Source organism: Chiloscyllium plagiosum, chromosome 7, assembly GCF_004010195.1.
Source record: "Chiloscyllium plagiosum isolate BGI_BamShark_2017 chromosome 7, ASM401019v2, whole genome shotgun sequence".
Classification (NCBI taxonomy): domain Eukaryota; kingdom Metazoa; phylum Chordata; class Chondrichthyes; order Orectolobiformes; family Hemiscylliidae; genus Chiloscyllium; species Chiloscyllium plagiosum.
In genome coordinates this window covers 21,702,743-21,729,110 of record NC_057716.1, presented here as the reverse complement: position 1 = coordinate 21,729,110, position 26,368 = coordinate 21,702,743, and the positions used below count along the sequence as shown (strand labels likewise).

The 26,368-nt window shown below is 39.3% G+C and overlaps 1 protein-coding gene across 5 annotated transcripts in view; it reads right to left on the bottom strand.

Annotated features, from left to right (window-relative positions):
- The window catches only part of LOC122551398 (double-stranded RNA-specific editase 1-like), a 322,482-nt gene that overhangs the window by 216,007 nt on the left and 80,107 nt on the right, over positions 1-26,368 (bottom strand). For all 5 annotated transcript variants that reach the window (XM_043693228.1, XM_043693225.1, XM_043693226.1 and 2 more), the window contains exon 2: positions 15,332-15,376. In XM_043693228.1, the coding sequence (XP_043549163.1) occupies positions 15,332-15,376 (45 nt within the window). The remainder of the gene's footprint in view (positions 1-15,331; positions 15,377-26,368) is intronic.

Genomic DNA, 26,368 nt, shown 5'->3' with positions numbered 1-26,368 from the left:
ACTTCTTTAACGCTTACACCATTATAAAGTGCTTTGCAATGTATTGCCTCATTAAAGACACTCCAGGAAAAGGTGTCATTATAGATCTTTTGTCATGAAAAAGTACATTGTTGCTTCATTCTGCATTCCATAAAGTAAGAAAACATGCAGCAAGCAGATTCAAGTCTTGAAAATCATGAAGCTTTATTAATTATCATATCATTCAATCATCCACCTATATAGCTTAAAATTCCACATGTTTATTCATTTCCATTGACAGCAATTGATTTGTTCAGAATCTGACCAAATTATCTATAACTGGCTGATTTTGTCAACTTGTTTGGCGCACTCACAAGTCTGAAAGTTTACTCATACCTGCTTAGATCTACATCATTTCTTTATCTTCAGTTTTCTAAAAGCCTGGATGACCAGTGTTTTTTCTCCCATGGAAAGGTGTAGCACAACAGCCATAACAGTTTAAAATCTGGAATCATTTTAATCATTCCTGAGTGTCTTCCAGAATTTTAATGTTCCTTTAAAACCTGATATGTTCAGATTGAATACATTTTCCTAGTGACAATCAGTTGTTTTTGAAGAGTACCTCAATATTTATTAAGCTTTGCTCTGCCCTGAAAACTCAATGAATTCACAATTATTGTATTAAATCCTTTACAATTCTACATTTTGCTAACATCTTCAAATGTTACTTGCTATTCTTTGTCCAATAAAGATTGCCTTTTGTTTAACTAATTAATGCATTTCTAATGGAAGTTATAGATTTAGTAACATAAATGATGTTTCTCCAAAGTTCAATGTCACAAGTAACATTTCATTCCAAATAATGTGAAAACTAAAGGGAAAGACTTGCTCAGGATTCTGCTAAATATCACACATTATACCTCACCTGAAATACTTCACAAGAGGAGGCTTAATGCCCTCAGCTGGATATATTTTTCTTTCTAGTTAGCAATTCCACTGAACAAACAATAATCCTAAATTCTTTTGGTTTGCACAAAAACTTTGAATTGTCTCTTCCACCTGGTTTCACTATCATATAGAGAAGCTTACTGTCAATTAATTGAAATAGTGCTATTCACTCAGCTCAAAATAGAACATATTAGAAAGACTCATTGAAAATAATCCCAGAGCAAAATGAAATCAATGTGTGCAAAATTGCACAAGATCATTAAGTCTGTTAAAATATTCAAAATAATTCTCATCAGTTAGCTTCCTTTTGAACAATTTTTGAACAATGAAACAGGGCAATTGACAAAAGGCAGTTTCAAATTGAAATGCACAAAAGACCAAAATTCAACAAATCAAGACATTTTTAAAGTATAACAAAAAAATTTATAATTTTTAATACCTGTTTTTATCTTTGGAGATAATTAAATAACAATAGTTTGTCTAACTGTTCAAAAGGAAGCTAAATAATGAGAATTATTTTGATACAATGACCAAGTGACTGAAATGATTACACATAGGCTGACTCAAATTTTAAACAGTGATGAACAGAAGTAGGAATCTTATGTTCCAAAGTTAATAGGGAACATATGACAATTTGACCACTGACTGAGCAATCAGATGATGCAGCCTATAATTCGGTCAGGTTTAATTTTATGAAAAGCAAATGTAGTTTCGAATTCTGAAGAAAGACTGCATCTGTGCTTGCATTCAAGCTTCTGAATTCCTAGCAAAGATGTCTAATTTAAGGGATTAAATTCATACCAGAAAAGCAAGTGCCGATTTTCCTCTGGTAATGCTGAGTTGCCAGACCACATAATTAACATCCAGTCTTGGCCAAGTTATACTTTTCGAAGAGTGCAGTGCTGGAAACGCACAGCCAGTCAGGCAACATCCAAGGAGCAGGAGAGTTGATGTTTCAGGCATAAGCCCTTCATCAGGAATGAGGCTGCCTGCAATCCTCACTTTCTCCTAGTCACACTTTTCCCCAGTAAAACAGTGGGAAGCACAAAGCACATAACAAACATCAGTCCCTGATCACTGAGTGTGAGTTTTAATGGTAAGTGAGTCATAATGGCCAGAGGAGGGTGAATCAATCTCATTTACTGCCACATAAACAAGATGTTAACACTCCAACATTTTACATTTTGAAAACATGACATAAAAAAAGTTAGGTTATCACAAATAAAATATAAACTAACAAAAAAAGTGAGGAAGGTATGCACATAAGGCAGCCAAATCAGTGACACGGAGTTCCAAGCAGTCAATAATTAAATCAGGACAGAAGTACAGTGGTAAGAACGATAAACTAGAACTGCTCATTCAGTATTATATCACCACCAAATTGTGAAATATGCTGTCAGTCAGTGACAGTAAATCAAATTACAAAATCCCATTTTATGGGGTTCACTGGAAAAAGGTCTGAATCTGCTTGTGCAGGCCTCCCATGCAGTTTTATACTCCAGAATATCCAAGCAGTTGCACACAAGATACTAACGTACAACTAAGTAATCCAGCATACATTGACTAAATGAAAACAGTGCTACTTCTTCAGAAAACAAATATCGTTAGATACAGTGATTTTAAATGTCTCACTGCTATTTATTTGGGTGTCAGGAACATGCCTGTCATTTGTAGCTCCCAACCTGGACAATCCTTGAAAACTGCTGTAATGTAATGATCTAAAGAGATGCTAAAAGATTGTTTGCAGTTAAAAGTACGAAGGATAACTTGAAGACTGTCAATTACTTGCAAATTACTGCAGATAGATTGAGATGGAACGAAGATATTTTCATAAACAAGATCCAGCATTGCTCCTTGCACTCAGAAGGGTCAGTTTACAATACGAGTCAGATGCAATCCAGAAAAGTCTTGAAGCACTTTTTGGAGGAAAAATCCAATTATCAACAAATTTAATCTCCATTCCCAGAACAAGACTAAAATCATTCCAATTTCCAATAAATCAGAATATGCACTTATTCACACCAGTGCAGCTTATTGCACAAGTTAACTAAGCATTATATAATTATTCCTTAATTTAGTATGGTTTATGCCTTTCTAAGCTGCTGATGAAATGTTTGTTGTAATGGACTGGACAGCAGCCAGAGTTAATAAAAAGAGTTGAGTCAAGTAGAAGGCATTTTAGAAAAGGTACTGACACAAGTACAACATACATTTATTAGATTTATCTCAAGTACCACAACAGAATACAATTAGGTGTCCTTTGTGTCACCTATGACTTGCTTCAAGTGTCTCCACAAACTGTTATTTATCTTCAATTGTACCACAAAACATTCTTCACAAAAGTTGGTCTTCACATTGTAAACTACTTGTTAAATCAACCAGGGAAGAAAGGATTGCAAATAATCAACTACTCTCTGCATTCTTGCATGCCTTTAACTTATAATTAAAACTGAATCATTTCCAGCATTCTAATTACAGCATTAACAATCAATTCCTTGAGCACTGTTCTTTTACTGAACAGAAGCTAGGAAAATTAACAGTATTTATTTCTCAAGCTTTCTCTTTACTGCATGGCTCTCCAAGGGGGCATTCAAAGAATGCAAGCAGTATATAACACAAACTACACAAAGAATTCATGCACCAATTGTGGCCCTCAATCACCCAAACCTTTTTTGTTAATGACATACTTCGGGGAGGTAGTGGTCAAGTGGTATTATCATTGGACCAGTAATTCTAGGTTAATGCTCTGGATACAGATTCGATATCCACCAAAGCAGATAGTGAAATCTGAATTCAATTCATAAATCTGACATTAAAAGCTGACATGTAATTCAAATGTAAAAGTTAACATTGTTGATTATTTTTAAAAACCCATCTGGTTCACTTAAGTCTTTTACTGAAGGTAGATCTGCAATCCTCACCTAATTCAGTCTACAAGTGACTCCAGATCTGCTGAGTTAAATGCCCTCTGAAATGAGCCAACAAGCCACTCAGTTATATCTTACTGCTATCATCTGATACGAGGACTAAAATGGAATCTTGGAAGCCCCAGACCCCACTTGCTTTAGGTTCCTTGAGAAGGTCTGCAGGATGAGACTTCACAAAACCTGAAGACAAGGAGCAAAGCAAGCCATTTGGCCCCAAGAGATCCATTCCACCATTGAATAAGCAAAACAGAGAATTGAGAAAGTTTTAAAAGTCAACAAAAGATAACAAAAAAAATATAAAGAGGGAGAAAATAAACTTTAAAGGTAAAGGTAAACTTGCAAGTAGTATCAAGATGAAGGCAACAGCTTCTTTAAATTCTTAAAAACAAAAGAGGGAAGCCCAAGGTGAACCTCGGCCCCTTCGAGAATGAGGCTGGGGAAATAATCATGGGAAACCAGGAACGAGCAGAGAAGTAAAAAAAAACTTTGTATCGGTCTTTATAGTGTAAGACACTAACAGCATTCCAAAACTACAAAATAGTCAAGGGGCAAAAAGGAGAAAGTAACAACAATAATGTCAGTAGAGAAGTAGTGTTCGGGAAATTATATGGGGTTAACAACTGGTAACTCCCTGCAACCTCACAGGATGCATCCAAGGACACAAAAGGAAGTAGGTACAGAGATAGTAGATGCACTAGTAGGAAACTTGCAGGAATCCTTAGATTTTGGAAAAGTCCCAGAGGACTGGATAAACTATCAGTGTGACATTTTTTACTTAAAGGAAGGAGACAAAAAGACAGGTAACTATAGACCAGTTAACTTAATGCCTGTTATGGGTGAATTGTTGGAGTCTACTATAAAGGATGCAATCGCAGAGCATTTAGAAATATTTAATATGATCAAGTACAATCAGCATAGCCTCATGAAGGAGAAATCAATACCCAACATTTACTAGAACTTGTTAATGAGATAACAAGCAGAATAGATAAAGTGAAACAGTGGATTGAATATATTTCAATTTCCAGAAGGCACTTGATAAGGTACCACACATTAGACTACTTAATGAAAATCTGTGGTGATAGATGTAGTACGTTGGCATGGATAGAGGTCTGACTAAGTAATAGTTGGGAGAGAGTTGGGATAAGTGGGGGAGTGGGGGTGGGTGGGAGGGGGGACACTTTCAGGATCAATGCTGGGGTTACAATTATTCACAATGTATCTTCATGACTAGGATGAGGAAGGTAAACGTACTTTAGCCACATCTGTGGATGACAAAGAAGTAGGTGGAAAGACAAGTGGTGAGGACACAAAGGAATACAGGAAGGTGAAGTGGACAGTATTCCATCTGACAAAATAATATGAGAGTCTCCACTGTGGCAGGCAGAGGTGCTGAATATTATTTAAATGGAGAAAGACTGCATAAAGTTACAGAACAGAGCTATTTAAGGAGACCATGAATCAGAAAAAAGATTGCACAGAAATTTAGTGGCTAATAGGCAAGGTAAATGGAACGTTGGCTTTTATTGCCAAGGGAATGGAGTAGAAAAATGGGGAAGTCTTGCTAAAACAATGCAAAGCATTAGTCAGATCACAGTTGGAGTACTGTGAACAGTTATGGTCACCTTACCTACAGAAAGATACACTGGCATTGGAGACAGGTGAGACAAGGTTCACTCAGCTGATACCAAACACCAGTGCTATTTGAAGGGGATGAATTGGTCTGGAACTTAGGAGAAGGAAAAGCAACCTTATTGAAATATAAAAGATTCTTAGGGAATTTGACAGGATGGATGGAAAGAGATTGTTGCCTTTTGTGGGAGAATCAAGGACCAAAGGACATACATCTCAAAAAGAGAGGTCACACAATTAACACAGAAGTGAGGAGGGATTTCTTCTCCCAAAGGGTAGTGACTCGTTGTATTGTTTTCTGGAGAAGGCTGTCAAGGTTGTGTCATTAAGTATATTCAAGGCTGAGACAGACAGATTTTTCATCAGCCCCAGGGAATGGGGCAGGAAGAAAGAGGCAGGAAGATAGATCAGACACAATCTCATTGAATGGTGGAGCTCACTTTGTGGGCAAAATGACAGACTGCTACTCCTACATCTTATGGTCAATGAGATGTTCCCACACATCAACAGCCCCTCATCTTCCAGATGGTAGAGGTCATAGTTTAGAAGTTGCTGTGAGACAGCTGAACCAATTCTGGGACAAGCTAAAGATATTAATTATACCAAAGAACTTCGCAGCATCATCAGTAATGAGCTTGCTGTTGTTGCCTTGGTGCCCATTTGATGATTGGTGGTTTCTCCAATTACATTACTTCTACCAAACTTCGTGGTGGTTTGAGTCAGCTGAATGGCTTCCTCGGCCATTTCAGTGTCAGTCACATTGCTGCCAGTCTGAAGATACATGGAGGTCAGACCAGATAAGGATAGCAGATTTTCGTACCAAAAAGCTCTTAATGAACCAATTGGATTTTTACAACAATCAGCAATTATTACATGGTCTCCATTAGGCTTGTTTTCAGATTTGCCAGAATTTAAATTTCACCATCTGCTATAGTGGGATTCAAATCCATGTCTCCAGAACATAAGCCAAGGGCTGAGATTACTTGTCCAATGGTATTACCGCACTGTCACCATCATGTCTTGTGGATCCAGAAATGCCCACACTCATGTATACACACATCAGTGGATTTACAATGGCCATGTTTCTGGGGTGGCGGGTAGCAACATATAATTTGAATAGCAGGTACCAGCAATGGTTTTGCTGCTGCCATTGACAGTTCCTCTTCATTAATCTCTTATTTCTCATTCCATTTGTTATTAAATCACTCATGCCCTCCGATCATATAAGGCATTCCCTTCTGCACAAAACAGCCTTGCCTGTTATTTTTCAGTATTTTCCATTTTGATTTTATAGTCCATCATTTGCCTTTGTGAACACTTCTCCCTCTATGTCAGTATTTGCAAATTTACAAATTTTAATTTGAAAATTTCAGTATTCAAATCGGCAAATTTTAGTGAGCAGGGAATAGTTATCCAGAGATCTGTTCATCCAAGGAACAATGCTATGGGTTCTGAGGAAAAGAGATCAACCACCAAGGGTTAACTCTGCACTTTTTCTTTCCACAGATGCTGTCTGAAGAATACCTAGCATTGTTCGTCTTTATTTCACAATGCTATGGTCTTGAATTTGAGCACCATCTGGTGTCATAACATGCTAACTGTTAGACTGCTTTTTCTCGACGAGCCACAAATTCAAAATCAATGCCAGTTTTAGTCTGTCCATACAAATGAGGGTTGGGATTCTAAATGGAGTCACAAGGAGAAATTTCGAAGTTGTGAGCTCAAATGTAGCAATGACTGCCACAGAGCTCTGACAAAAGTTCTAATGTCCTCCCTCTCACAATTCTCCCTTAAGGTCACAGCAATTTTCAAGGCTTGAAACGAGATCACAGACAGAAATGTATTGAATCACTGGCCTGTACTAATCACAAATGATCCTAACCCATTTTATTCCATATGGCTTCTATAAAATAGAACAAAATTTGTAAACTTGATTATACTCAATACCGGAACATTTTAATAAAATGTTACAATCGCCCATTAATGGGTTTATTTGTTGGATGGTGGAGTTAATTATTAATGTAATTTTTAATTGTACAAGTCAGGAATTTGATAGAATATTCTCTTCTTGCCTAGATAATTGGTGTTCCAACAACACTGAAGAAGCCTCACGACAATGAGTAGGGGAAACAACATTTTTTTTTTATTTGTATGAGATGCACAATGAATTTGTAAAAAACTGCTCTTTCATGGCAGTGCCCCTTTATTGCAATAATAAAAAAAATCAGGTTGACTTCCAGGACTGCAGTCAGGGATGGTGCACAGATTCACCTGCGGTACTCGATTTTATGCTCCTAAAGAGAGTGTGCTGCCCTTCATGTGAACTTGAAATGGATAAGATGACGTCAGGAATGCTTCATCACACCAATCTCACAAATCCTAGAATGTGAACAGTTACAGAAAATGTGTGCATTTTGAAATTACTAATGAATGAGTTATTGAGCTTGCTAACAACTCAAACACCTTCAGTTGTTTTGACTGCTCAATGTATTTCTTACACGTTGGAAACCAAAACCTTTGAGAATGTATTATGGCAGCCAAGAAGAAATGGTACAACAGTGTGATGGCAAGTTACATCGTGCCTCACTCAGTCAAATGTTATCTTGACATCAAGTCATTTTGAGTTTAGTTCTTTTGTCCATATTTGGGCCAAAGTTGTAATGATGTCAGAAGCAGAATGGCCTTGGTAGAAGCCAAACTAAACATCAAATGGGCCAGGTATTGCTGTGGAAATCAATTTTATAATACTGTCAATGATCTCGTCCATCACTGACCTGACGATTGAGAGTAAACTAATGGATCGATAATTGGCCATGTTGGATTTGTCCTGTTTGGCATGGAGGGGAGATTCCTAAAAGAACCTAAGAAATAGGAGTAACAGTAGTTCAATCGGGACCCCATGTATGCCCAGCCATTCAATAAAATCATGGCTGATCTACCCTAGCTCTCACTCTATTTTACTCCAGCTCAACACAGGGTTGAAACCCTTGGTATTTCAAAAATTTATCTAAGATCTCTTGAAATATTTTATTACCTAGCTTCCACACTCTAAGGTAAAGTATTCCAAGACATTTATTACTTCTGGAAGAATACATTCCTTTGCACCTCAGTTTTAAATGAGTGCCCCCTTATTCTATAACTAGTTTGAGATTCATCCTCAACTGGAAACACCTTCTCAACATCTATCCTGTCAAGCCCCATCAGAATCTTAGTTTTTTTCCAATAAGATCATTCCTCGTCCTGCTAAACTCAAATAATTAAAGACCTGCCTAACCTGCTCAGCTATTCTTGATCAGTCAACTGCTTTATCTCAGGAATGACCCAGCAAATCTCTTTTGAAAAGCCTCCACTGCCAGTACTATATATCCTTTCTCAAATACATGAATGTACATAGTGCAGTTTTCCATACAGCCTGTAGATGCCAGTGTTGAAGATGTTTTGGAACAGCTTCGCTAAGGGCACATCTAGTTTCCAATTGCAAATTTCCAATATACTATTAGCAGAATGTTATTAATACCTACAGCTTCTTCAGCCTTTGCTTAATATCACAGAGTATGAAATGGCTGGGAATTACTGTAAGGAGAGGCTGAATAGGCTGGGGCTATTTTCCCTGGAGCATTGAAGGCCGAAGGACGACCTTATGAAATCGTGAGAGACAGGATTGAGTAAATAAACAAGGTCTTTTTTACCCCAGGGTGGGTGAGTCTAGAACTAGAGGGCAAAAGTTTAAAGTGAGAGGGGAAAGATTTAAAAGGGACCTAACAGGCAATGTTTTAATGCAGAGGGTGGTGTGTGCATGGAATCAACTGCCAGAGAAAGTGGTGGAGGCTGGTACAATTGCAACATTTAAAAGACATCTGGATGGGTATATGAATAGGAAGGGTTGAGGGGAATATGGGCCAAATGCTGGTACATGGGACTAGATTAGTTTAGGATATGTGCATGGACGAGTTGGACTGAAGAGTCTGTTTCCATGCATTACATCTCCATGACTCCAAGAGGAGGCAGATCGGGATCGCTCACCCAGCACTCCCACTTGAAGATGGGTGCAAAAAACTTCAGCCTTGTCCTTAGAACTGATGTGCTCCCCACCTCCACTCCATATAATCAGGGATAGGGGTATTCGTGAAGCCGCTTCCTCCATTAAAATGTTGAACTGTCCATTACCATTCATCACTGATCGTGCAAGACTGCACGGCTTAGAAATGACCTGTTGGTTGGCTCTACTGCATGTTGCTTATACTTTTTGGAATGCATGTAACTGTGCTGTCTTCACTAGATTGACGCAATTTTTGGTATGCTGAGAACTGCTCCTACTATGTTATCTTGCACTTTTCCATGGTTGTTACCATGGCTTAAATGGCAGATTGCTGGGTCATGAAGTGAAAAATTATACTTGAAAATGATTGCATTGCTTTGATGGCCCATTTCAGTTCTGAGATCTTTCTAAATATATTACATTTAACACGGTGGTCATGCCACAAAGTACATTCAATATGAAACCAGAACATAGTATCCAAAACAACTATGCAATAGCCAGTCCTATTATTACAGTCATTACAAATGTATCAGTAACAGGCAGAAAGATGACAACCACATGAGGTGGATTTTCCACTCTTGCTGATTCCCTCACCAACTGCCGCAGGCCATGTCAGGCAGCTTTGTCCTTCAGGACTTGGTCATTTTTCTGACCAGGTTTCCTCAGCCTGCTGAAAAAAGTAAAAACCAACCCTTGACGAGATGCCGACTCTTCCCCCTCAGTTACTTTTAGGCTGGGTGCCATCTCTCCCTGTCGTTAATTCAGGGAGGATGCTGATTCTCTCTCTCAGTTCCAATCAGACATTGTGTCGACTCTCACTCTCGAACACGATTAGACAAGGTGAGGATGAGATGAATGGCATGGGAGTGAAATATGAATGGTGTCTGAGGGCCAATTTTCATGGGGATTTAGGGTGAGGACACAACAGGAGATGGGGTTTGCATAGAAAAACTGAAAAGGATACAGATAAGGGTGATACACGAGAGAGAAAAGGATTTGGAATGGGTATGGAATGACCCTGGTGGAATGAGATGGTGACTTAAAGTAGCATTGGTGCAATAAAGATATTGATTTGATCACAAACATTTTGCGGACATTTCTTAGTTTCATATGGTTATAAAGTTGGGGTATAAATTGTTTAGCTTTAGAATTTTTAATCAGAGTCAGGAAGCCACATTGCAGATGTGCTTTTGATAAAAGATAATATCTATGCTGTTTTCAAACAAAGATTTTGTCTTGGGTAAAGCTAACATAACTATCAAACTTTACTGAATGAGGACTTCATATGATATTACACATGCTCCCAAATGACTAAGCAGTAGAAAGCATAAAACATATTCAACTATTTAATTACCACTATCTCAGCAGTTCTCCACTGCTATTGTTTGCACAGAATAAGTCAAACTGAATGATTGCATAAACATGAAACACTGTATAAATAAACAATCATCTGACTGCCATTCTAAAAACAAGGGCTGCAACATTGCATAGATTTGGACCTGAATTTGGAGGGAGGGAGGCATTCAGAAAGGACAGAGTGAGGAAAAGGTGGAGGATTGACCTTGTTAATCAATCATTCTAATGGCCAGCACCAGGGACCAGTGGTTCGGTTCCAGCCTTGGGCGACTATCTGTACGGGGTTTGTACATTCTCCCCATGTCTGCCTGGGTTTCCTCCGGATGGTCCAGTTTCCTCCCACAGTCCAAAGATGTGCAGGTTAGGTGAATTAGCCATGCTGAATTGCCCATTGTGTACAGGTAGGTTAGGTGCATTAGTCAGGGGAAATGTTGAGCAAAAGGTTAGGGGAATGGGTTGGATGGGATACTCTGAAGGTCAGTGGGGACTTGTAGGGTCAAGTGGCTTATTTCCACACTGTAGGGATAAGTAGAATAGAGAAGAATGATTTCAGTTTAGAAACACGCCTAAGTGGTTTGGGTAAAGATGAGAAATAAGAAAGCTAAGTCACATGGAAGAGTGGTATTTTAGCCCCCAAAGAGGAACCATAAGGTAGGATGCAGTATAAAGGAATCAATCACAGAAGCTTGTCAGAAAGGTGCAATGATAACCAAACGAGGCTGTATTCTTTCAATAGACTTCAAAATAAAATGAAATGTAACCTCGGCACAATATTTTACACAATATTTCGAGGCTAGTTTCTTAGAACAGCATCTTCTGGAGCCAGCCAGACAGCAAGTGATATCTAGTATCCTGCAAAGACAGGATTAAATACATGATTTCATAATGAAGACAATCCCCAAGTAACAATAAAATAATGATGTGAACTTTACATTCAATTTGAGAGAGAGAGGAGCAAGTCCAAGGCTTAGATCAGGATAATTATACGGGTATGAAAGGAGAGCTGGCTCAAGTGAATGGACAAAATAAGTTGAGAAACAAGTTAACAGCAATACAGTGGTACACATTTTAGGGATGTTTTCCAGATAAGACAGACTAGATAGATGCCACCAAGTAAGCAAATTTCTGAAGGACAGACCCAGCATCTGTGGTGAACAAAAAAGGGTTAAGACATTATCAACAAAAAGGTATAAAAATGGTGCAAACATATGTCAGAATCGTAGAATCATACAGTACAGAACAGGTCCTTTGGCCCATCAAGTCTGTACTGCTAAAAATATATTCCCACCCACACTTGGTTCCACTTTCCAATGCTACGCCCATAACCTTACCTTGTTTCCTTGAGACACAATATGGCTGAACTTGCTGTGTCTTGGTTCCTTTTCAAAGTTATCCTGTGCAGCTACTGAACTAACACATTGTGTCCTCTGCCCCAAAAGAACTTGTTTAAACTCCCCCTACAAGCACTAGCAAATATTGTGACAAGGATGTTGGTCCCATTCTTGGAAGGGTCTCACCTTCTCCAGAAATGGTCTCTGTGATCCAGAAGATTGGACAGAATATAAAAACAGTAAATCTTGACAAAAAAACAAACAGGGAGATAAGAATTAGAGTCAAAGAGAAAATTTACTTGAAATATAAAAACAGATATTAAGAGCCTCTACTGGTATTTGACAAAGTTAAGATGAGTGCTGGTCTTTTAGAAACTGAACCTGGGGAATTATTAAAAGGAAAAATGGCAGACATCTGAATTAATAGCTATTTTTCATCAGTCTTCACAATGGCGGATAGAAGGTACATCCAAGGTATAGCTATAAATCAGGAAGTCAAAGGATGAAAAGAATTAAAGAAGATTACAAGAACCAGGGAAGTAGTACTGAGCAAACTGTTAAATTTGCAGATTGACAAGTCCCTGGGTCCTGATGAATTTCATTGTAGCCTGAAAAGAATTGGCTCGTAAGACAGTTAACGTTCGAGTTTTAAATTGCCAAAATTCTCATTATTCAAGGAAGTTTTGTTTAGATTGGAAAATAGTAAATGTAATTTCTTTATTCAAAAAGGGAGACAAAAAGCAGGAACCGAAAGTCCAGTTTGCTTAATATCTGTCATTGACAAGATGTTAGAAGCTATTATTAATGACGTTACATCAGGCACTTGGAAAAATTCAAGATAATCAAGCAGACTCACCATTATTTAATGAGAAGGATATATAGTTTAATTAATTTATTGGACTTCTTTGAAGAAGAATTATGTGCTGCGGATAAAGGGAAACCATAGACATACTGTGCTTGTACTTTATAAGGTGCCACCATATGGTGTGGATGCAATATTTTGCAAAGGTAGAAGATTGGTTGGCTCACAGAAAACAGAACAGGCATAAATGGGTTGACAAGATACAACAAATTGTATGCCACAAGGATGAGTTCTAGGGCTCAGCATTGTACAATTTATACAAATGACTTGGATCAAAGAGACCAAAAGTTGATAATACAAAAATTAATCAGAACATAAGTTATAAGGAGGGCATGAGAAAGCTACAAATTGATATGGACAGGCTAAGTGAGTGAACAAAGATGTGGCAAATTAAGTAAGAGGTGGGAAATGTGAAATTGTTAATTTTGGCAGGAATAGTTTAAAAAATGAATATTATCTGAATGGGAGGATATTTTGGAGCTGAGATGCAGAAGGATCCAGGTATCCTTGAATTGCAAAAGATTAATATACCCTTAAAGAGTTACTAAAAACTAGTAGAATGTTTTTGGTCTTAACTTATTACACTGGAGCAGTTAACCGATTAGCTCCACTACTCTTTGCCTATAGTCTTAAAAATATTAACTTTTCAAGCATTTACCCAATTCTCCTTTCAAAAGTTGCCGATTAACCTGAGTCCGTCACTTTTTCAGGAAGTGCATTTCAGATAATGATAACTCTGCTGATAAGAAACCCTTCCTCTGATTTATTTGCCAATATCTTAAATCAGCCTTCTCAAATCCTACCATTATCCCCTGCCCATCCTCCACAAGAATCCATTCAGAATCTCTCTCTTCCGTAAGTACTTTGGACATCTGCCCCCCAAAAAATTCCTTTCTGGCTTGGAGTCAAAATCCAATAAGTTCCTGGAAGCACCTTGGGATAATAATCACCATTTTCAGTTTTACATGTAGAACAGCTCTGAATGGCACCTTCAGGGTGAAGACACCTTTTCAGCATCATCTCTCCTTTACGTGGTGTATCTTCAACATTCCTAATTAGTCCTAATTGGTAAGGGCTACTCATATTTTATTTGGAAGCGCAAACCAGAAAACAGAGGTTTGTACATTCATTCTTTTGTTTCACAATGCAGAAAGACTTTTTTTTCAAAAAGTAGTTGGATTTGTGAGACATACTGACATCTGGTAGCTTTAAGACAGAAAAGTAACTGCCTGCAACAGCTGATGGATTGGCTTTAGAACAGTTTGTCACAGAATTAACAGGAGGAAAGGCAGTTGGGACTTAAGACTTCCAGAAGGCCTGCTGGCAAGATCACAGTCTCTGTAAGTGAAAAACAAATCATCGACAAAAACTTTAGGAAAAGAGCTGCTAAATTAAGCCAAGACCGAGGTCCAAATCACCAGCTGCAGAACTGAAGACTGCCAAGTTGACAACAATGTGATATCATCGCCAAAAACCATCAAAGAACTGAGAGACAGTTACCTCGTTTTTCTTTTGTAGTTTGGACTCTGATGCACAGATTTTGTGCTTTCTTTTGTCTATATTTATAATCAATGACATGGCTAAAACAAAAATCTGCACATCTCATCTGCTTTGTCCGTACAACAAATGTGAATGAATATGTACTTTGACTTAAAGGGGTATAGTCGAGACATATAGCTTGCATAAGAGAACATGACAATCAGTTTTGCCACAAGTTACAGGATATGTTTGTTATCATAAATAGTTCATTTTTCATTGACGAAACCTGGTGAAAGTTTCTTCAATCTTAGATTGTGGTTACAGTCAGGCATTAATCATCGTTGATATTAAGTCTACCCTATGTCATACTTATGACAACCTGTTGAATAGTGCTGCTTGATTTCCAGCACACTACACCAATCAAGGTCATGACATGTATTGTTCACAAGTTAGTTTGGTGAGATGCCAAGCCGTTTTTATCAGGTTGAAGAGTTCTAGGTGTGTATATCATATTCTGATACCTTGGTGTTCCTTATAATGATTTATTTGAAGTAATTATCCAGTATCAGTTACTGCTCAGCATTCTATTATCAGATTCGAAAGGGCATGGAGATCTACAACAGTGTCAATGTAACCAAGTAATAGAACACTGTATCATAAGAAATAACCATTAAAAACTGAAACAGAACAATGCAAAGGGACCTATAGCAATGACTTCACACTACTGCACAAATTCTTAAGTACCAATATATCAGATACTTTTCAGCTGCCAATTTTGAACTCTTATTAATTATTGAGATACCTGCTTGGTCCCTTTTCTTTCCAAACATATCTTGAGTGCAATGATCTGCAGAAAAAGAGAACAACTGTGTCATAAATATGGCATAACAACATACATATTGCTACTTTATTTGAAGAATAAAAATATTTCCGGTTTAAATCGAAGATACAAACAAATTTAACTGCGAGGAGCTGAATGTATTTTCAAGCTCCATCGATTCGATTTTTAAAAATAAAAATTGGTCACAATCGACAGGAGAAACACTTGACAAGTCCACTGAAACAAGCAACAATGATATTCAATGAGCCAGGTAAAGTTTGTCTTCATGAAAACTTTTCACAACAAAATTCTTATTTTTAAGCTGCAATAAACCCAAGGACAAGAATTTTTATCATAATGTAAAATCTCAAAGTAATTTGCAAAGATGTGATAAAGTTAAATTAACACCAAACAATAGAAAGCGATACTGGGGTAGATGGCAAAGAGTTTGGTCAAAAAGGTAGGTTTAATAGGGAAAAGGAGTCAAGAGATGGAGAGCAAGAATTTTAAACAGCAAACTCCACAGCTTCAAGCGCAGGCAGCTGAAGAACTGGTCATCAATAGTGGAGAGTGTGCACACGTAAGCACATACAACTGCTGCTGAACCAACAGAGCAGGAACTGATGAATGCACTCAGTGAATTAAGTGCAATCAGAGTCATGGTCAAGATCATCATCATCCTGAAGACAGTCTGCATACTGCAATGATGGATCAGACTGTAATGCATCTACAGCAATTAATTACAATTTAACACTTCTTGCAACAAGATACATGCTGCAAATGCCTTGTCATTAATTCCCAACTAAATAAAGGAACTCAGCAGATTATTACTTATGCTTTAGATAACATTTATATATTGTACTTATCATATTAGAACTTTTTCAGTGCAAAAACGAGGAAAATGGTCACACCTCACAAGCTAATAATATTCAACAATGACTGAGGAAGTAAAGTTTACAAGAACTGAAGATATTTTTGTGATAGGCCTTACAGGAGTACTTAAAGTGCAAGAATTAAGTGTATGCTGATCTATGCTAATTCTTGTCTCTAAACCCCTCAATATCCATGAAATGGGAAAATCTCAGAAGGTGATTTCCCAAAAAGTTTCCAAAGCAACCATGTTCCATTTTCGTGCTCTTCTATTAAGTATTCAGTGTGGGAGGGGATGTTTTGCTGATCAAAGGAAGCAGTCACTGGAAAGTGCTAAATACTGAAAATCTGATAATCTCCCTCAACAGAACTGCCCTCATGTCAATGAAGCTTCCTGAATAACAGGAAATCAAGAACTTTTAGCTTTGGCAGTTTTGCAAACAGAAAAACAAAGAACCAATAACTTAAGTACTCAAGTTTATGAGAGACCCGATTCGTCTAATCAGCATTGCGTCTGACAAAAGCATGCATTGACATAGGCATTCGACATAGAGACAAAAAGATTAGGAAAGCTAGTCAAAATCGATACAGTAGGACAACTTGCACTCACATAAAATATTTAAGAAAACTTTCAAGTACTTGAAGGAATCCTAAATGCTAAGCTGAAGGAGTTCTTGAGAGATTTAAATTCACATGTTTCATTTCACAACTGGTTTAACCATCTATTTCAAGGCCTAGCCAGACTTGACTCTCCTGGATTATTCCAGGTTGATCCTGGTAACCAAAGATAATATCCATCACAATATCACCTAACACACATGAAGGCGAACCTTTGAGTGTTTGCATTTTTCAAACTATGCATTTAAAATATATCTTCACAAATAATGTGGGGCAAGTCTCGAGATACACATCTATAATCAATACAGATTCATACATCAAAGTTTGGCTGATTTTAAGACAACCATTGCACAAAGTGAAAATGCTACATCAGACTGAAGCTATCACAATCAAACTGCAACTTTCTAATGAGACACATTTGGTTAGAAACGAAGAATGATATGAATTCATAACTTCCACAAACTCAAAATAAACCAAAGCTTTCGTAGCCAATGAAATGCAGTAATCGTTATGTTGTTGGTCTCGATTATGACTCCTTCTACTTTCAAATATATATCACAACATGTATAAAATGGATGGAACAATGGTTATTCCTTTTGTAATACTGCACAATAAAGTGAGACTGGGAGAGCTGGTTGAGTCTTCAATGATAAAGGGAAAAAGACGGGGGTTTGGGGGAAGCAGATGAATAAATTATCTCCAGAGATGTTACCTATGTACAAACTTAGAGTTGGTAGGAACACCAAACAGGCTTCAAGTCTACCTTGCAGAAACTAAGGAGGTCTGACAGCGAATGCAGAGAGAGGAAGAGAGTTAAATGTTGCAAGGCCTATGATAATCACTCAGAAAACTGGATTGCAATGTTCTGCATTGCGATACCCTCTGAAATTCCTCATATTTACTGAACCATCTACATGTTGGTCATCTCTTCAAGCAGAGAGTGGCTGTTGCACATATTAGCAAGTCTCAGCTTTGGAAAACAAATTCAGGACTTAAAAATCAGAAGGTGTACTGACAAAAACGAGAACACGATCAGAATAATAAAGCTGGGACCCTTGGGCTCATGTTAAAAGACAGCATCATCACCTGAAATGCACGAAAATAATTCTGCAAGACATTGACCAAATCAGTTCTAACATCTGAATTTGCAAGTAATTTGGACAAAGAAACACCGTCATTGGCTAATTATTCAGACAACAATCTGCAGAAACATGTTCTGATATCAAATTAGAAGACAATTTATCAAAAGGTCATATTTCAGAATAACCACAAGATGGTGCAGAAGAGCTTAGAAACTATGCCTACTGCAGACTCATCCGATGGCAAGTGAAAACCTCAATTCCTTAACACAGAAAAAGGAGGAACTTGATATCATTCAGCAGGCTTCACACAGATCATAAAGGCATGTAGAAACAGGATTTAAATTACAAGATACCACACCCAAGATTGAGTCAGCTGTGACAACTGGACAGTCTGATTCCACAGCTTCTAAAACTTGCAAATATTGTCAACACAAGGTAAAGGTACGCAGAGAAGTACCCCAAATTATCTCCACAGGAAGATCAATCAGGTAAAAATCACAAGCAGTAACACAAGCCACAAAGCGATTATAAGGAAGATGAATTCGCAATCACAGTGGTATTATTATTCTAATTACTACACACAACAAATCTAAATACTTCACAGTATTACTTATTCAATGATTCTAAGAGTTATAATAACAAGTTAATCATTCAGTGTCAACAAATATTATATAAGCAGCTGTTGTTTTGCCCAAGTTTGCATTCTTTTCATTCTATATATTCAATCTGAAGATATAGATGTCACGAACAAAGTGGTTACTGTTCATGCAAGGGGGGTACTGAGAGGCTGAACAATTTGCACCTTCAGTCTCAGATTTATCCTCAGGAACTCTTTGCAAGGGAGGTCACCACCTTAAAAATTCTGGTGCAAGCCAACTCCATCAGCACACAGTGACAGCAAAGCCAATGTGTCTAAACTGGCTCGGCCAAGTCCATCAAATGCATTACAGCTTTAAACCCAAAGACTCCCGTATTAGTGAACCAGCCATTAGGCCACAGCTTCCTGAGCACCCGTTCCCCTGCTACAAGAATATCAGTGCTGAACATACATGGGGCCATGGGGCAAATATAGAGCTTGAAAACCTCCCAAAAGCCAAGGGAAGTTCAATCATAGTGATGACTAAGCCTATATAGAGATAGAATGTGTGATGAGCAGTTCCTCCAGTCATAGTGGCTGTTACAGCTGCTTCACTCCAACATTGCCTTTTTTCTGCTCTGTTGTTCAAGGCACAGAATCTGTGATAAGAAAAGTTTTGGGGAAGGAACCAATAATTGATGGTGCAGGACTAATTACAGTGGCCAGTTTCAGGTGCCGATGACTGTGTGTTTCATAAGGCTGGAGAAATGGGTTATTCAACAAGGTGAGCACCCATCATTGGAAGGTACCTAAACCTTACACATTATGTAACTCAATGCATCACTGTCAAGGTGATCGAACCACTTTAATAGAAGACAGGAAGCACCACATCTCTGACAGTCCATACAAGCGGGTTTTTTGTTATGGGAAAGCATGCAGAGGAGCTGAGACCTTAAATATTTCTGATGTATCGAGGCACAAAAGACAAATAGGTAGATAATGTACGAACTATTTCAGCAGAAGATTATCAGCAACTTACATTCAATGTTTATGCAAGTTTTCAGGAAGCTGCTACTTTTTCACAGTAACAGAAACAATCCCGAGAAAATCATGATTAATGTAGCATCAGATTTACATAAGATATACATTTAACCATTTTACATTGTGAATGCATAATAAAGACAGTATGGAAGATTCATTTGCAATAAAATAAAACATTTTCATGTTAAGTTTCAAATTCAAATGTTTAACAACGTATATATGAATTGTTGATACTTGTGCTTGTTTATCGAAAGAAGAAAATCCTTAAATAAAATAAACACAAAAAAGTAATGCTACTAAATGATTACATCTTTTAATAAGTGAGAACAAAAGAAAAGCCCTGCAAATTAGAAAGTGGTCCTCAAGAAAATCTTACAAAGATGCTATCTAAAACAAATTTCTCAGACCTGTTTCCAGTCGAGATATGAAGACAGCTGATGGTGGGGAAAACACTTGCTGACAGCCATGACCTCTAGAGACTCTCTGGAAGGACATCGCAAGAGATGATCAAAAAACACCAAGCTCAGCTGGCTGACAAGAGAGCCCAGAAAAAACAGAGGGTAACAAATCGTGCCCTTAGCCCACTGTCTTCCTCTGCAGCAAATGCAGCCAGATGCCACAAGAGGCCAGAGTTACACCAGGGCAATGTTTAACAGAGTCAACTACCATGGTCGTCTTATCAGATGGATGTTGACAAATCTTCTCACATTAAACAAAACAAATACATCTTCCACACATGATAGCATTGAAACTAGAGACAACCATTCAAAAGATCTATTTTTGACTCCATCTTAAAAGCAAGTTCATCACTGATAAACTGGTTTCTAGCCCAACGGTCGGGAGACGAAGATTGCTCAAGTGCCCTCTGAATAACCTTTGTACCCTTTTCAATTCAATCTTTTTGCCCCTTGCCTGTGTTCTAATGTTTTCAACAAATTATTCCTGAAATGGCTAGTTTCATAGAAAAGATCTAGTTTCCATAGCAGCACAGACTATAATCAGGGTGTAAAGTTAAACAAACTGGAAGGAGGACTAAGGAGGATTAAGGAACTGTTAAATGCTTTTGAGTTTGGCCGAGGCAGAAACACTTCGCACATGAAACAATCCTTGAATCTGAATCTGAAGTGTGTATGTCTACGGATCAAGCACTGAAAAGAGAAAGAATTGGAAAGCTAGTTTCAGCTGGTATGAACCAAAATGGAACAAATGGATTCCTTCCTTGTGTGCTACAATTTTTTTATGATTGCAAAGTTGACATTTACAACTTTTAAATGTTACAAGTTGACAGTTTTCTTGCAATACAATTTGACAATTTATTCAGTCTACTGCATGAGATTGGGAACAGTCACACAGGACATATCCCCTGTGCAAAATTGGCAGTAGTCTTAAAAAAAGAGCTGATATTTAATCCCGAATTCAAAATTAAAAATGAGCTTTCAAATTGCTACATTAATTGAAGAAATTGAGACTTTTGTGAGATATCTGTTAAGTCATGCACTAAAACTGCAGTGGAATTGTACTAAGTAAATTGTACTAAATTAGCAAGGAACAGAAATCCAGGATCAGAATCAAGTGGGAACATAGAAATAGGAGCCCGGGTCACTCAATCCATAAAACCCGAAGACACAGGAGCAGAAATGAGGCCAATCGTCCCATCTGGTCTGCTCCATCATTCAATCATGGCTGATGGGTTTTTCAACCCTATTTTCCCACTTTCTCCCTGTAACCTTTGATCCCCTTGGCAATCAAGAACTTATCTGTTTTAAATATATTCTATGACCTGACTTTACAGCATTCTGCAGGCATGAATTCCACAGATTCACCACTCTCTGGCTGAAGAGGTTTCTCCTTATCTCGTTTCTGAAAGGTCTTCCTGAAGGCTATGCCCTCGGGTCCTCATCTCTCCTGTCAATGGAGACATCTTCCTGACGTCCACTCTGTCCAGGCCATTCAGTATTGTGAAAGTTTCAATCAAATCCTCCCCATCCTTCAAAACTCCATCTTGTCTCGTCCCAGAGTCCTCATATGTTAAGCCTTTCATTCCTGCGACCATTCTTATGAACCTTCTCTCGACCTGCTATGGGGCCAATTCAACCACCCAGAGATAAGATGAGCCAAAAATTACTCTCAATTTTTTACTTGTGGACTGGCCAGAGTCGTATAAAGCCTCAGAAGTATGTTCCAGTCCTCTCGAGATGAATGATAACACATTGTATTTGCATTCCTAATTACCAACTCAACCTGCAAGTTTACCGAAATAGAAACCTGGGTGAGGACTCCCAAGGCAAAATTGAGGACTGGAGATGCTAGAGATCAGAGACAGAAAGTGAGGCGCTGGAAAAGCACAGCAGGTCAGGAGCAGGAGAGTCGATGTTTACAACATAAGCCCTTTGTCAGGTGTGTGTGTGTGTGCGCGTGCGTGGGGTGTGGGGTGGAGCTGCTGACAGATAAATGGGACAGCATGGGCCTGGGTGGGAAGAAAGTGACTTGGAAGGCAATAGCTTGATGAAGGTAGGGGTGATGGTGACAGTGGAGGGTGGAGCGGATAGGTGGGAAGGAAGATGGACAGGTAGGATAGTGCCGAGTTGGAGGGTTGGATCTGGGATAAAGTGGGGGAAGAGGAGATGAGAAAACTGGTGAAATCGACATTGATGCTGTGTGGTTGGAGGGTTCTAAGACAGAAGATGAGGCATTCTTCCTCCAGGTGCAGATGGCTTGGATTTGGCGGTGGACGATGCCCAGGACTTACATGTCCTTGGCGGAATGGGAGGGGGAGTTGAAGTGGTCGGCTACAGGGGAGTGAGGTTGTTTGGTGCGTCTGTCCCAGAGATGTTCTCTGAGATATTGGGCAAGTGGACATCCTGTCTCATCAATGTAGAGGAAACCACATCAAGAGCAACGGATACAGTAGATGACGTACTTGGATGTGCAGGAAAATGTCTGCCAGATGTGAAAGAATCCTTTGGGGCCTTGGACGAAGGTGAGGGGGGAGGTGTGGGTGCAGGTTTTGCCCCTCATATGGTGCCAAGGGAAGGTGTCAGGAGTGGAGGGTGGGTTAGTGTGGGGTGTGGACCTAACAAAGGAGTCAAGGAGGGAATAATCTATGGAATGCTGATGTGGGCGGTGAGGGAAAGAGATTTCTGGTGGTGGGGTCTGACTTTAGGTGGCAGAAATGGCAGAGGATGATCTGGAGATTGGTAAGTAAGGACCAGGGGGCTTCTATCCTTGTTGCAGCTGGAGAGTGGGGTTCAAGGGCAGTGGTGCAGGAAATAGATGAGATGCACTGGAGAGCAATGTTGACCACGTGGGAGGGGAAATTGCAGTCCTTGAAGTAGGGGGCCTTCTGGGATGTTCTGGGATGTTCTGGAGTGAAATTGCTCCTCCTGGGAGCAGATGCGATGGGGGTGGTGGAATTGGGAGTAAGGCATAACATTTTTAGTGGGGGGAAGAGGGGAGTGTCCAGGTAGCTGCGCAAGTCAGTGGGTTTGAAGTACATGTGTATAGAGTCAAAAGTCCCTTTGCACTTCAGTTTCCTCAATTTTCTCATTTAAAAAAAGAGTTCATTCTCCACCCCCCCAAATCTGCTTACCAAAGTGCATGACCTCACACTTTCCCACGTTGTAGGCCTTCTGTCACTTCTTTCTGAAGAAGGGCTCATGCCCGAAACGTCGATTCTCCTGTTCCCTGGATGCTGCCTGACCTGCTGCGCTTTTCCAGCAACACATTTCCAGCTCTGATCTCCAGCATCTGCAGACCTCACTTTCTCCTTCTGTTACTTCTTTGCCCACTTTCCAAACCACTTTCTGCAGCTTCCCTGCCTCCTCAATACTCTTGGCCTCTCCGCTTAGATTAGATTACTTACAGTATGGAAACAGGCCCTTCGGCCCAACATGTCCACACCAACCCGCCGAAACAGAACCCGCCCAGACCCATTCCCCTACATTTACCCTTTCACAAACACTACGGGCAATTCAGCATGGCCAATTCACCTAACCTGCACATCTTTGGACTGTGGGAGGAAACCGGAGCACCCAGAGGAAACCCACGCAGACACGGAGGGAATGTGCAAACTCCACACAGTCAGTCGCCGGAGGTGGGAATTGAACCCGGATCTCTGGCGCTGTGAGGCAGCAGCACTAACCACTGTGCCATCGTGCCGCCCATCTGCAAACTTAGTCAGAATGCCCTCAGTTCCTTCATCCAGATCATTACTGTATCAAGTGGAAAGTTGTGGTCCCAAAACCAACTCTTGTGGAATTCCACTTGTCACCAGCTTCCATCCTGAGAAGGACCCTTTCACCCCCACTTCTCTGCCTCCTGCCAGACAGCCAATCTTCTATCCATGCTAGTACCTTGCCTTTTACAACATGGGCTCTGATTTTACACAGCAGCCACCAATCGACACCTTATCAAAAGCCTACTCGAAGTCCAGAGAGGTAGCAGCTTTTGGTTCTCATTAGTCTAACCTGCACATTACCTCCTCAAAGAATTCTCACAGATTTGTCAGGCATGATCTCCCCTTGATGAAACCATGTTAACTTTGCCCTATTTTACCATACACTTCCACGTATTCAGAATGCTCATCAGTCACAATTGGTCTCCAAAATCTTACCAATGACTGACGTCAGGCTAATCAGCTTATAATTTCCCATCTTTTGCCTTGCTCCCTTCTTACTCTCAGAACTGGCAGCAAGAAAGACTTTCAGTACATAAATGAATTTGTAATTCTGCCTAGATGGTCTAATATCACTGTTGCTAAAAATTAATTGACTCTATCTTTCAAATCTACAATGTCACTGACTGAGATTGGAGTCCTGAGATAACGAACTCAAATACAGCATTGAAAAGAAACTCAGGCACTGGAACTGAAACAGTATTTAGGTTCAGTAAAAGAAATAGCATGGTTTGCATTCTTCTTCGAAGGATCAGCTTTAGAAAATATTCCCTGGATACATAAAAGCAAAGGCCAGCAACAGTTCAAGGATGCAACAACTTTAGTATTTATAGAGGAAAATCATCAGATCATGGCATGAAGGCACTGATGTTAAGATAGACAATAGGATACTCACTTGTTTATAACAAACTGTCAATACTTGGTTATCCGTTTCCCCATCCCCACCAACCCCCCAGTCGAAGCAAAACATTCATACACAGTGTAGTTTTACCTCCATCTTTATTGCGGGCCTTGGAGGGAGAAAGAACAATTGCCCATGTGCACAGAGACAGGAGTTCACGGTCTTCTCTGGAACAGCAGTCTCTCAATGAACTAGTCATTTAACAGTGAGGAGCAGATAAGGCAACATACATACCGATTGGGGGACCGTTACAATCAATGAGCATCAACAATAAAGATTAAGCCATCTACTGTTACACAACGAATAACTGGTTTCACATAATGAATACTTTTCACCTTGTTAAACTGACGTCACAAATTGAATGCTTCCAATATTGTTAAATGGCTCTACATAATTAATGCTTTTCCATCTTGTTTACCCATTACCCTTGCCTCCAGCACCCCATTGTGAACGTAAGTTATCTGATCTCAGTCACGCTCAGCTGAACCTCTTGTTTCACAAAACTCAGAACTTAACTCTTTCCCTGCCTGCTTCGACATCACAAAAATTGAAGTCCATGATTTTAATTGTACAATAAAGGCTTTTGGAGCCCACCAAGTTAAAGCAGCCATGACTTTATTCCAAAGAGACCAGAGGGTAACAGCATCTGTCTTTCTTGCTTGAAGATGACAGGGTTGAGTGTTCACCAATTCATTAAGAGATTCGGCCATCATCATGGAGCCATATGCAAAAGGTGTTCCAAACACTCCCAGGAAGTTTAAGGAACAAGTCAGACTCTCACCAAAATCAATTCGGCAAAAGTGAGAACTACAGATGCGAGAGATTAGAGGTGAGAGTGTGGTGCTGCAAAAGCGCAGCAGATTAGGCAGCATCCGAGGAGCAGGAAAATTCCTGATGAAGGGCATTTGCCTGAAGAATCGATTTTCCTGCTCCTCTTGATGCTGCCTGACCTGTTATGCTTTTCTAGCACCACACTCTCGACTCTCACCAAAACCAGTGTGTCTCCAGAACACAAATTATCTGGATTCCTCTTAAAATCGTTGAGAGCCTCAGTGCTGACAAATGGCAGCTCTCGTGGGACTGAAATCATGTGTTATTGCCAAACTGCAAACAATTATTTCTCTTTTCAGCTTGATGAACTTTGGGAAAACTTTGTAGGTGAACATGAGCATCTCAGCCCACATTCAGCCAAGTGAAGCAAGCAGTTCATACAGCATACTGGACAAATTTCTAGTTGGGGCGAGGAGGAGACAACAATCTTTCAAATATCAAATCTGTGTTGATCATGATTGTTTGCCTTGTTAGTGTGCAAGACCCCAATGCAAACCTTAAGAGGAATAAACGATGCTGCTTTTAGATTCAGTTCAAGGGCTGTTGCCAACATCAAAGATCACACGACACCAAGTAATAGTCCAACAGGTTTATTTGAAATCCCAAATTTTTGAAGCCCTAAGCTACTGCCTGAAGCAGCAGCAGGGGGTCCGAAAGCTTGCACTTTCAAATAACCTGTTGGGCTATAGCCCAGTGTTGAATGATTTTTGACTTTGTCCACCCCAGTCCAACACCGGCACCTCCACATCATTTTGTCAATATGACACACCAACTTGTATGACGATGTAAAAGATGATTAAAGAAATTCAACGCCACTTCTAACACATCCTCAACAAAGAAAGTTGGCCAAGCATACCTATTATGATTGCATATAAAACTTTCAGAAACACCCTGTATCACTAGAACAACAGATTACCGAGCAACA